The sequence below is a fragment of the Silurus aristotelis genome (genome assembly GCF_946808225.1).
Source record: "Silurus aristotelis genome assembly, chromosome: 25".
In the NCBI taxonomy this organism is placed as follows: Eukaryota; Metazoa; Chordata; class Actinopteri; order Siluriformes; family Siluridae; genus Silurus; species Silurus aristotelis.
This window is the reverse complement of record NC_139598.1, coordinates 2,203,075-2,216,040: the sequence shown is the minus strand read 5'-3', so window position 1 is coordinate 2,216,040 and position 12,966 is coordinate 2,203,075. Positions and strand designations below refer to the sequence as shown.

Sequence of the window (12,966 nt, the reverse complement as noted above, 5' to 3'; positions counted from 1 at the left end):
AAGATATTTGTTAAATTATGCTGAAATAAGTAGAACAGTTAAGTAGATTATAAAAAAAATACAAATGAAATGTAAAACACACACACACTTACATACACATCTGTATTTCCCAAATGGGGTCTAACAACATAACATAACTACATTTTTCCATTTAGTTATTTTTATTTAACCAGTTTAATTTGTGCCAATTTTATTGACTCAATTTGATCAATATAGTAAAAACAATGCATTGCATTCATTTGATGTATTATATTTTATTTTTATAAAATATTATAAAATATAATTTATGTCAGTAAATGCTGTTATGAAACAGGACATAAAACTGGCATACCATATCTTTTACATACATATAATTTTATATAATTTTAATAAAGCGAAGTGTCTCATGGTTTAATTTTATTTGAATGAATTCATTAAATGTTTACATTTATAAAAATAATACTAATAATAATAATGATGATGATGATGATTGATAATGATGGTTATTATTATTATTATTATTATAATTATTATTATTATTAATTATTATTTTTGGCAGGTTCAGGTATATCATAGCTGACCCACGCCCCCTAGAGGTCTCTCTGTGGAAGAGTCCAGGCCTCAGTCTGGCCCTGTGTTCCCCTCGGCACTGTTGGCACCTTTGAAACTAAAAGCCATTCACACACACACACACACACACACACACACACACACACACACACACACACCTCTCCTACTGTAGTGGGCATATGGACCCCTGACTCCATATGGGCACGATGCTCAGGCCACGAGCGAAGGGTCTTCCAGGAGCAAAGCCCTACTGAAGAGTCTGACCTACTTCACCGGCTGCCGGAGGGGTGGAGGTGAAGGAGCATCTCTGCTGGACACCACGCTGCTCAAGCACGTTGGGAAGATGGATGGATTTCCCTCCAGCTGTCTGTACTCGGCCTGGGCTTGGAAGGATTCCCTCCTGCATGCTGCCAGTGGAGTGGTGAGGTGATGAGACAAGTGCAGCTGGAGATTTGTCAAAGACAGAAGGGGAAAATGTGATATTAAATTAATAAAGTCATTATTCAACGTCAGCGCGAGAGGCTGGGGTCGGGCGAACTCTCTCAGACTCAACTCTCAGACTCAACTCTCAGACTCAACTCTCAGACTCAATTTTTTAGAAATTTGCAAATATGCAAATATGTACAATTGAAATGTATTCTTTACTATAAGAATAACAATTTGGAGAGAAAATGTTATTTATTAATTGATGCCATTTAAAAGTCAAATTAAAGATGAAGCTGAAATTCAATGAAATTCAATGAATCAGGATCACCATTTCATTGTAGGACAGTTGAATTTTTTTTATTTCTGCACATAAGCCCCACCCACCAAAATGTTTATTAATATTGTCAATAATATAATTTCATTTCAAATGATTAGACTTTTTTTTTTTTTTTTTAACGTTTCTCAATGTCCCTTTATCTACATCCTAACAGCTCTCTGGTCTTTGGGTTGGTTTATCCTTTTTATAATAAGAATATGATTCATAGTACACCATTAAATGTCAATAATCAGTGCAGTGACAGAATCTTCTAGAGAGTTCTATCATATACTGTAATCCTGGTTGACGGTTAGTAAACGTGAAGTACAACCTACAGCACAGAGGATTTGCTTAGTTTTAGGATTTTTTAATCGCCTGCCCTTCAAACGTCACCTGGTGAGCTTTAAAAATGGTTCGGTCCTTCTGTAACTGTGTAATTTGGCTAAATGTGTCCTCCAGTGACATGCCATAAGGAGCACACACACACACACACACACACACACACACACACACACACACACACATACACAGTCTGGCTGATGATATAGTCTATAAACAGCACTGATGTGGGAGTAGAGTTGTCTACTGCTGTTTACACTCATCCTCATCATCCTCATCATCATGAGGAAATGGTAAAGTGGTGGTTTGGTCAGGATGTGGCTCCAGGAGTGTGTGTGCTATACAAACAGAAAACACACTTCTACAGACATGAATGATACATTTCGGTTTGTAATGCAAATCCTAGAAAGAAGAGAAAAAAGAAATGTAATTTTCCACTACAGATTAGTGCCGAGCGATACGACAAAAATATCAAATCGCGATTCTCGACCGAATTTTTGTGATACTTCATACTTACTATGCACTTATTATGATACTTCATATGTACAATATTTAGGTTTTGTAAGAAATTGAAAGCAAAAGATCAATGTTACACTGAAAAACATCAACGATTTAATGTCTTTAAAAATATATTTCTTTATATTTTATATTTAAGAATAAAATGCATTTGTAAAAAAAAAAAATATATATATATATATATATATATATATATATATATATTACAGACCTGTCAGATTTTATTTATTATTATAAAAACAATTATTATTATTTATTATTATTATGTATAATAATAAATTAAGTAAATCATACAAATGTATTTGTAAATAATTTAAAATAAATAAAAAAAAAAACTAGTTTTTATATAACACACACTTGATCACAGTATAAAAATTCCATCATGATAGGCAACAGTTACACAATTTATCTTGTAAACATTAAAAGTCTTTAACAATTATAAAATTTATTCTAACATAAATGTTAATAATAATGTACAGTGATTCTCTGACTGTCCATAGCTTTTTTTTTTTATTCTAGAATTTTCCTTTAAAAGAAAACTTTAGATCCAATTTATATTTGATCGAATTTTGAGATTTTGAGAGTTGAGGTTTTTGGATTGCAATCTAATCAATTTCAAGGATAAAATAAATGCATTATTAAAAAACATAAAGTTAAATTAGGTTAAGAATAAGTTTCAATTCAAATTGTGATGCCTGGAACTGTAATATAATATAATGTCATTTAAAAAAATAATAATAATAATAATATTAATTACATTATATAATCCTGTCAGCACTTTAATGATCCCATTTTGATAAAAATAAAAAAATAAATATATATAAATTAAAAAAATAAAAATAATAATGAAATTCTTTTTTAAAAAGTTTATTAACACTGCTTTAGAAAGCTCATTCTACTGGAAACTTAAACCTATTTGGAAAAGTGTGATCCTTCTCTCTACACTAGTTATAAACTAGATTCAATATAAAAAGGATTCTCCACGGATCTTCGGCGCTTGTTAGATTTCTTTCTCTGATTCCTTTTAGTTCTATTGAATAGGAGCCTTCGCTATGTCACACACTTCCTGCTCAAAGCTTTAGAAAGAGTTACCAAGCAAACCACAAGGACAGGAGTAATTTTCTCCTTCAGAATTTATATAAAAAATATGTACCATCACAAAAGCATCTATCCAACATGATTGGCTCAACCAGTAACACCACAAATCCTGAGACAATTGGTCATATATGGGACGCTATAGGGGTCAAACCCTATCCAGACGGAAAATGTGGGCCATTAAGGTATAACCCTGTCAGTGATTTACCACAGTTTTCCATCTCGAGTGATTGTTACTCCAAATGAAACTTCAGCTGAGCGAATAATCACATCTCTGACTTCAGCGTTCCTCAGAACATTCGGGTTGAAACGGGTCTTTCATACTCGGCGAAGCCAAAATCTCTCCCCAGCACCCCTGCTGTTTACAATGACAGCCGAGCCAACGTGCTCAAGTCTGTCGACGTTAATTAATACATTTCCCTGAACAAATTTGGAGAGATTCAAGTGCAGCACACCTTCTACGTTTTCACACGAGGCCGACCTGTGGAGCACGTCTTAGGCAGAACCGTTTTATAAACACTTTCAAGAAACGAGAGTTATTTCTCCAAAATGATGTTGCTGTTGACTCTTAATCAATATATCTTGTCCATACCTGACACATATGGACAAACGTTTGAGCATAAGGTTGGTATGTGAACATCCCATTCCACATTTAGTTCCCATTTGCTGTTACAATAATGAGCTCCACTCTTCTGGGAAGATGTTTCACTAGATTTTGTGGAGATTTGAGCTCATTCAGCCACAAGGGTGGTGGTAAAGTCAGGTACTGATGTAGGCGAGGTGAGGAGGCCTGGGGTGTAGTCAGCGTTCACATGTGGAGAGGTGGTAACTTAACGGCATTGGACTTTGGATCTGAATCTTAAATCCCAGCCATACCAAGCTTCCACTCCTGGGCCCTTGAGCAAGGGCTCTTGGGCAGGGCCCTCAAACCAAAAGCAACTCAGTTGTAAGAATGAAATAAATGTAAGTTGCTGTGGATAAAGGCGTCTGCCAAATAGAGAACTGCTTTGTGCACAGGGGCATTGTCATGCTGGAACAGGTTTGGGTCTCTTAGTTCAAGTGAAGAGGAATATTTCATGCTACCACAACCAAAAATCTTCCAATAGAACTGTTGGCGTCCAGCTTTGCGCTAACAGTTTGGGAAAGAACCACATATGGCTGGAAAAGTCAGGTGTCCCTGTAGGTTTGTCCATATAATGTACAGCGGGGGGGTCTCGCGGCACTCAGACATTCTTGTTCCATCGAGGAGACGAGCTGCAGCAAAAACAGAATAGTGGTAGCTTATTGGTTAAGGCATTGGACTTTGAAGCTAAAGGTCATGAGTTCTATTCCAGCCACACAAGCCTGTCACTCCTGGAACAAGACTCTGAGCAAGACCCTTAACCTCGTACCTTCTCGGGTGTATGAATAAGATAAACGTTAGTCCCTTTGGATAAAGGCGTCTGCTAAACGCCGTTAATGTAGTCCGATGAGTAATTTTGTCAGTTTCTCATGTAGCTTTTGGTTTCCAAAACCACTCAAATTACAGGAAGTGGTGAAACCCATCCTCATCATTTACTCAGGTTGATCAGGAATGTGACATTTCTGAGCTCCGAAAAAACACGACACACAAACACACTGTATTGTTTAATATATTTAATAATGACGTTACTGTGAGCAGGCGATAACTCCATGGTCGGAAAATCTTTACACATGTAACAGCAGACGTACTCTGTACAGGAGAAGCTTCTACATCTAAACATGTGCCTGGTGTGTTTTAGGGAGGTGAGTCTAAAAGATGACCAATGGGAAACTAAATGATGAACTAAAAATGTAACCACTCAACAGTACAGGAGATATTTAGGGATTAGTCAGTCTGGTGTCGCACCTGTTTAACACTGTTGGTGCATTTTCCTTTTCTCTTTGTTCATATAAATATTTAGTCATAACCAGATGTTTGTGCGTTGTCTGACTGTGCGTTTGTTTTAATCGGGCTCAACGAGGCCTGATTTAAAAATAAATCCCATCTCTACCAATTTCATCTGACCAACAAAACCAAACACTAATACTCGTGTTGTAGGCAGACAACGATAAAGCAACAAAAATCTCCCAAAACAAACCGAATTATTTATGAGTCATCTGCTCTCCGGTGTAAATCTTTAGAGTGGTTCCTAGTAAGGTTCCTACAGTGGTTCCTACGGAGGTTGGCACGTAGCTCGAGAACCCGTTAGTAATCTTAGTAGCGATAGCGCACGTGTGTTTTTTACCTTTTTTTTGTGTGCATGCATTAAGTTGTTGTTAGAATATACAGCTTTTTGCTCGATGACTCGACAGCAGCCGGTGTTTCTCCCGTTCTTTTAACCGTGAGTACCTTCGAAAACGATTCCACGCGAAACGAGGGCGTGGTTTAAACTGTAAATCTGAAGATGAGAACAAGAAAACGCATGGCAAAATATCACACACACACACACACACACACACACACACACACACACACACACACAAAGAGGAGGAAGGCATCGAGTAAAGCAGAAAATGGAGAGGGAACTTTAAAACAGATCGTCAGTTTTCTTCAAATTAGCAAAGAGATAGAGAGCAAGTGAGAGAAAGAGAAAGCACAAGGCAGTAAAACCCACAGGAAGTGACGACTAGTCAAACTTCATCATTTCATGCACAAGAATCAAAACTCCTTCGTACAAAACTGAAAATCGGTTCCAGGGAAGTTACGTCACCTGGCAGAGCACTGAGTGTCCCGAAAAACTTAAAATAAAAAAACAAAACTGTAATAATATTTAATGCTGTTTGGTATCATACATGGACCCTTGAGGAGAAACTGGACCAAACCGTCTTTAAAAAAAAAACATCTTCTGGATGAAGGGAAAGCTGAGCGAGTGAGCGAATGTGTGAGAGAGAAAGAGAGAGAAATGAAGCGCAGCTACGGAGGACACGTCGTGAAAAGCCGCAGTTGTTGTTCTATGGCTCGGTGTCTCTTGTGGCATGGGCGCTAACGTGAGCTTGAGGAGCGGTCGAGTTCGTTTGCAGCAGTGTTTCTGGACTCGTTGTGACAGAAGGTTCCGGCACCGAGGGTCACCAGTAGAACGAGCGGGACAGGAAGTTGGTGGCTGTGCTCAGCCAGCCAATACCGTCCTGCATGGAGCCCAGGCGAGACACGGCTTTGTGCTGCTCCTGAGCCGGACTCTCGTCCTCGGGAAGGTAATCGGGCAAGTCCAGGTTCTGCTCCACCTCCACGCCCGAGTCCTCCTGCAGAGGAACCATCACCTACACAAGAGATGAAATTTAAACAAGAACGTGATTCACCGGGACAAGACGCCGCAGCAGACGCCAGGGACACGCGCATTTCACACGTGTTTTAAATTACATAAATTATAAAAGAACATATAAACCATGTCACAGTTTCTGTTCAACAAGAATTTTTTTTTATAATAATATAATAATAATAATCTTCTCACATTTATGCCATTCAGCAGACACCCTTAAATAAAACACACACACACACACACACACACACACACACACACACACACACACACACACACACACACACACACACACACACACACACACACACACAAAACCCAATTTGGGTCTAACAAATGTAAACTATTTAATAAAATTTTTCCATTTACTTTATTTTATTCAAACAATTTAATTTAAGCCTATTTATTCCATTACTCAATTTTATCTAAAGGTTTTAAAAAGTGCATTGCATTAATTAGATTTTTTTTTCTATTTTATTTTAAAATATAAAAAAAAATTTTTATCAAGCAGGCATTATTTAAACTTGTTTTTAAAAATTTACTTTTGATGTTCGCAAATAATAATGATAATAAACGATGTTAATAATTTCCGTAACTGTACCGGAACTGAACTGAACCGAACCTTTTGTGTAGCGTTACACCCCTAATAAATAAATATACAGACAAACGGGGAAAAATATCAAAAGCTGAATAAAAATTTGGATTCAAATTTTTTTTCCACCTGCAAATTTTATCCATACAATTTTACAGTGTTAAAGTAAGGAAGCAGGGAGCGAGCATAAACCCTACACACTGTAATAATAATAATTAGACTCCAAGCTGGAATTAAGGGTAGGCCAGATAGATGGAAAAGTGCTACAGGGACCTGCGTTAAATTCGAATATGCTGTGAATCCTGAAATCCACTCATGAGGTAAAGGATATACTCTAATGTGAATCTAGACGCCACCTAGTGTACATCAGAGGAACAGAGCGATGAAAACGGAAGCCTCCATCACCACAATAAATGTTACTACAGGTCACGAGTGTGTCGCTGCAAGTTAAAAACATCCTTCCAATGCGGCGAGGTCACGTCTAATAATCAGCACACGACTGCTCCAGAATATATGATCACATGCACATTATCAACTTGTGCTGTTAATATCATGAACAGCAGCTACGCTAATTCCTCTCCACTGCTTCTCTTTCTCTCCCCATCCCGAGGCATCCTGAGGTTTGGCCAGCTCCAGTCACGTCCCACCTCGTGAAGATTATGGACCTATGGATGATCATGGAGAAATAGATGCCGAGTGTTTAAAGGCCCTGGCATGGAGAAGCTGATGCTGGATCTATGATGATCACAAATTGTTCTGTATTGTTGAAAGATTTATGACCAAACTCTTGATGTCACCCATATGAGGATGGGTTCCCCTTTGAGTCTGGTTCCTCCTCATATCATCTAAGGGAGTTTTTCCTTGCCACTGTCGCCACGGCTTGCTCATCAGGGACAAACGCACACCATTCACCTTCACTGTTGTTTTCTGTAAAGCTGCTTTGAGACAATGTCTGTTGTGAAAAGCGCTATACAAATAAACTTGACTTGACTTGACTTGACCTGTTTAACCATACGCTGGGTGTGTGTGTGTGTGTAGACCCCCTAACATGAAAACACTTGTGTCTTGGGCAGAATTAGGCAGGTCTGGGAAAGGGGTGTGTGTTAAATCTGTGTGTGTGTGGTGTTTAACCCTCCAGTCAGAAAGGCATCATCAGCTCTCAGTGTCATCCTACATAAAGCTCAGTGGTGTTACTGCAGCGAGGACTCACAACAGAGGAAGAGGAGCAGAGACACGGCCGAGAATCATACAGTAGTATTTATGTAGTAGTATTAGTAGTAGTACAAGTAGTAGTATTTGTAGTAGTAGTATTAGTAGCAGTCATTCTGAGATTTCTATAACAAAAATTCTAATTTAAATCAGGGGAAAAACTTTAGGACCTTTTCTGTTCATAAAATGTCTAACAGTCACAGAGGTGAGGAGAATGTGTGTGTGAGAGAGAGAGAGAGAGAGAGAGAGAGAGACAGAGAGAGACAGAGCGACAGAGAAGTGGGGTGGAGCGAGAGGGAGAGAGACAGAGCGGAGGGGGGGGTTTAGAGAGAGAGAGAGAGAGACAGAGCGATGGAGAGGGGGGGTAGAGAGAGAGAGAGAGAGAGACAGAGCGATGGAGAGGGGGGGTAGAGAGAGAGAGAGAGAGAGAGAGAAGGGACACACCCATTCACTTACTCAGGGAAGTTGTAGACACTAAGCATCTGATCTTAAGGCCACAAGTTCAAATATATATATAAATAAATAATATATATATATATATAAAAGACACACACACACACACACCCAACAATCTTTTTGGTTGTATAACTACATGTTGTCACATCTGTCTGTCTGTCTGTCTGTCTGTCTGTCTGTCTGTCTGTCTGTCTGTCTGTCTGTCTGTCTGTCTGTCTGTCTGTCTGTCTGTCGTGACATGTTCTTGTTTCTCGATCCTGCAGCGTATTTGGTACATGCCAAGTGTTTGCTCACCTCATTACCGTCCTCTCCTTTCATCACCTGCTGAGCTTTCATCACTTTGGTTGATGCGATAGCTGTTCCCAGAGCCTGCAGATAAAAAAAAAAAATAAATTAATAAATTAGTTGTTTATATAAAAATGGCTTTTTTTTATGTGAAATCAGCACTATCCTCACCTCGGCCTTCAGGTCAGAGCGGATCCTGACCACACACCTCTTAACAGCCATCTGGAAAGTGAAGCTGATGACTCCACGGATCTTTAGCAAAGCCTCCTCACACAGACTCCTCCTGGTCTGGAACACACAGAGAACAAAACAAGAAAAAGTATAAATCTCAAGCACATCCTCATAGGTTTCATTGACGTGCACGATCCTAGTGATGTGGAGACACTAAGAGGCTCATTCCTTCCTCACCGGGTCATCCAGACCATCAATCTGCAGCACCACGGTCTTGGCCCGCTTGTTGGTTGAACCCAAGAAGAACTGAGCCTTACGGCGGCACGATGCGGCTTCTTCGGCCTGTTCGGCCTCAGTGTTGCTCGAGTTCTGCAGGATCTCATAAATTTCTGAAGCCAACAGTTTGGTCTCCCCTGGGGATGTGCTCCTGAAAAGAAATGGTCAAAAATATCAGCACCTTTAGCCATGTAATAGTTTGGAATTTCATAAAAAATAAATAAATAAATTTAAGCATCTGTGATCCTCCACAACCCCACACCTGTGTTTTTGCTAAAAAATACATACATCTGTAAGTAATTGGCGCCCCCTGGTGCCCACAGTGTGTTTAGTGGTTGATTTCAGAGACTTACTTCTGCATGACGTTCTGCAGACTCAGCATCATTCCCAGAACACCCTTCAGCTTCTCTCTGTTGGCTCGACATTCTGCCAGGTAACGCACGGCCTGATAACGTGCACGTGCGCACACACACACATACACACACACACGCGCCCAAGCACTTAAAGGTTTAGACTGATGTCTGCCATGTGTTTACTTGTGAAGCACTCGCGTCACCACACACCCAGTTAACACCACACTATATTATATATACACATGACAAACATGCAGACAGAATCGGCCGGAAAAACAGCTGATGCCGTCCGACTAGAGCGAACAGTGCGGAACACAAAAATAAAGCATGAGGGAGTGTCCAGACTTTTGACTGCTACTGTACACACACGTTTTTGTATAACACTTAATGAAAAGGCAATGAAGGGGGGCAAGAAAAAAGTATTGGCACCCCTTAACCGTCCTTGATTCCAGTTTGTTTGCTATACACTCGTGTACACTATTAAAACCTATCCATTATTAATGTTACCAAGACAGATTGGTCTCTTGTTTTTCAAGGAAAAAACACAAATATTTTAATATTTTATGAAAATGCATCGGAAGCTTTTAAAAGAAAACCAGACCCCATTAATAAAATATTAACTGTTGTATTAAAACAGCTGGTGGAAACGTGATATTATAGAAGCGGCGTAAATGCCACAGTAGACGGGTGAAGGCTTGTGTCTGGCTCGAGGCACTGTGTGTGCGAGAGATCTAACGTCACCGTTACGAGACGCTCATGTGGCACAGACACACTTTTGAATTGTGATTGGGGATTTTTTTGAGTTAATAACAGAGTTTCTGCAGGTGGCACAAAGTCAGATTTAAGACTGTTTCATTTTTAAGGAAATGAAAGTTAAGGCCTGCATCACGACAGCTGAAAAACTGAATCTGTTTTAGAGATTCTCACCAATAACAGAAAGCTGATTGGCTGTTGCATGTTGGTCTCATTTGTAGTCGTAAGCAAATTATATTTGGACCAGCGAAAGAAAAAAAACGACAACAAAAAGGAAACAAACAAAAACATTCTAAAGCGCTGTGGAAGCATTTAAAAAAACATTGGCAATAGAGTTAAATGGACATAAAAAACTAAGAAAAATATTATTTAAAACTGAGAACAGCGAATTTTTAAGGCCTAAAATTTTGATTTTTAAATTATTAACTTTTATTTTAGCTTGTTAAGATCCTGCAGAAATCCTGCAGCGTGTCTGTGTGGTACATGAGGAGCTCACCAGAAGTGCCGAGTAGACGACTTGTGGGTTGTGGTGATCGAGGAAGAGGATAAGACCCGGCAGGCAGCCCTGATCTTCGACAATTGCGCGCCTGTTTAGCGGGTCAGCAGCTAAATCTCGGAGCTGGTTGACCACAGCCAAGGCGTCCGGCTCGCCGCTCATGGTGCAGCCGCATGTAGTGCCATGTACTCCAGGAGACCTTCCTGAGCTCTGGAGGAAACACACACACACACACAAAATTCATGGTTCGTTACATACCTCGGATTTTATGTTGAATTTCGGTACAGTTGTGTGTGTGTGTGTGTGTGTGTGTGTGTGTAGAAAATGACTTTTAAAAAAATGTTTAATAAAATACCTGCGTGGTTAAATGATATATAAATTAATGTTATAATATTTTACAAAATAAGAAAATATATATATATATAAAAAAAAGAACAAATCAAATTCATGCAATACACTTGTATTATATTACTCAAATTAATCATACAAAACTGCATTGATTAATTTGAGTAATCGATTGGTACAAATTAAATTAACTAAATTAAAATTAAAAGTAGAATTGTCAGGCTTTTCTCTTCTTTTTTAAAGAATTCCTGAAGAAAGAAAGAAAGAAAGAAAGAAAGAAAGAAAGAAAGAAAGAAAGAAAGAATCTATAATGCGGGACTGTTGTAAAAAAACGGAAAGTCGTGCGATTTTGTGTATGCACAAAACAAAACACGAGTTTACAACACACGACAAATCGTATTTCCGGTGCCGAGTGAGTCGCCACAGTGACACTACACTAACTTTATTTTATTTATTTTTTTATTACCTGGGAATTGTTGTGTATATTTTCAAGTTTAATAATAATAATAATAATAATAATAAACAGTAACACTGCACAACAGTGTGAGGAAGAGACTATACAAACTAGTGTTCTGTCACTGTTCTGTAACTAAATTCCACACGTGAAAAGAATTTCATTCGGTACACATCGACCGAACCGAAAACCCTGTACCGAAACGGTTCGGTACGAATACGTGTACCGTTACACCCCTGCAGTCTGCTATCTATGACTACCTCAAGCAATTAGACTTGAAAATTATATTATACAGACATAGAGACAAAAAGACCCATAAGTTTGAGTTCAGTTTACGTGTCCTCATAAGTGTCTTTGGCTTTCAAGCTGGTTGTCCAAATTGCCAGCTAGCTGCTCTTATTGATTGTGTTGTTGTCTTTGTTATCAGTTTTTTGCTAAGCAGGAAGAAGAACGTCGCGATAATTAGACGTCATCAACCCGGTTATTAGCGTTAACGGGCACCTTTTTGGGCATGATACTGATGTAGGACAGGTAACCTTGCCCTCTGTGGTGTGCTGCACTGCTGTCCACGCATAACCTTACAAAACACAGGCAGGGTCGCTAAGCTAATGCTAAGCTACCGCTAAGCTACGCTAACTATTGCCTCTTGACAACTAATTGGATCGTTACCTCGTGTCTTCACGTTCTCCAGAAATGCAAGCGATCTTCTTATACGAGTGAGTGGGGTTATAACAGCAATCAAATGCGCATTATAAGCTTGTCACACTGATGACTAACAGCGCCGGGGAAAAGACTCACTTGACCATTTTCCATGAAACACAAAGCACGCCCTGGAATTCCTAATGCTGATTGGACAATATGCCCGACCGTCCACCCAATCAAAGCGGCTCTTACTGGATCGGAAACGCGCCATTTGAAAAGCAACATAATAGACACCATAATACATATAGAGATTTTAAAAATATTTATTATATTTAAAATAAACGTTTCTGCATTTCCGGTCATTCCCAACACGGCGGAGGAGATATACACAAATGATTAGATTAAGCTGTCAATCAATCTTTTTCCACCAATAGTT

At 39.0% G+C, this 12,966-nt stretch overlaps 1 protein-coding gene and 1 long non-coding RNA gene across 3 annotated transcripts; one reads left to right on the top strand and one right to left on the bottom strand.

Moving 5' to 3' along the window:
* Positions 1-4,861: 4,861 nt before the first annotated feature.
* On the bottom strand, positions 4,862-12,928 carry armc1 (armadillo repeat containing 1). 2 transcript variants are annotated; one of them, XM_083529424.1, is made up of 7 exons: positions 12,558-12,928; positions 11,090-11,299; positions 9,841-9,932; positions 9,449-9,638; positions 9,212-9,328; positions 9,050-9,124; positions 4,862-6,499 (listed from the first exon to the last, which is right to left on the bottom strand). In XM_083529424.1, exons 2-7 carry the CDS (start codon positions 11,249-11,251, stop codon positions 6,308-6,310), a joined length of 828 nt encoding a protein of 275 aa, XP_083385550.1. In that variant the 5' UTR covers positions 11,252-11,299; positions 12,558-12,928; the 3' UTR covers positions 4,862-6,307. The 2 variants fall into 2 exon arrangements, with proteins under 2 accessions (XP_083385550.1, XP_083385551.1); XM_083529425.1 differs by having other exon boundaries at positions 12,225-12,742.
* Positions 8,114-8,453, top strand: LOC310719579. Its single transcript, XR_014531516.1, has 2 exons — positions 8,114-8,344; positions 8,396-8,453. It is a non-coding gene; the product is annotated as an uncharacterized lncRNA (long non-coding RNA).
* Positions 12,929-12,966: the final 38 nt, after the last annotated feature.

What these genes read in the sequence shown, in the direction of transcription:
- armc1 (XM_083529424.1), bottom strand. Translation starts at nt 11,251, where the DNA reads ATGAGCGGCGAGCCGGACGCCTTGGCTGTGGTCAACCAGCTCCGAGAT. An exon ending in CTGCAGAACGTCATGCAGAA is followed by an intron (nt 9,639 to 9,840) that starts GTAAGTCTCTGA and finishes ATTTCTTTTCAG; the next exon opens with GAGCACATCCCCAGGGGAGA. An exon ending in AAGGAGAGGACGGTAATGAG is followed by an intron (nt 6,500 to 9,049) that starts GTGAGCAAACAC and finishes TCTCTTGTGTAG; the next exon opens with GTGATGGTTCCTCTGCAGGA.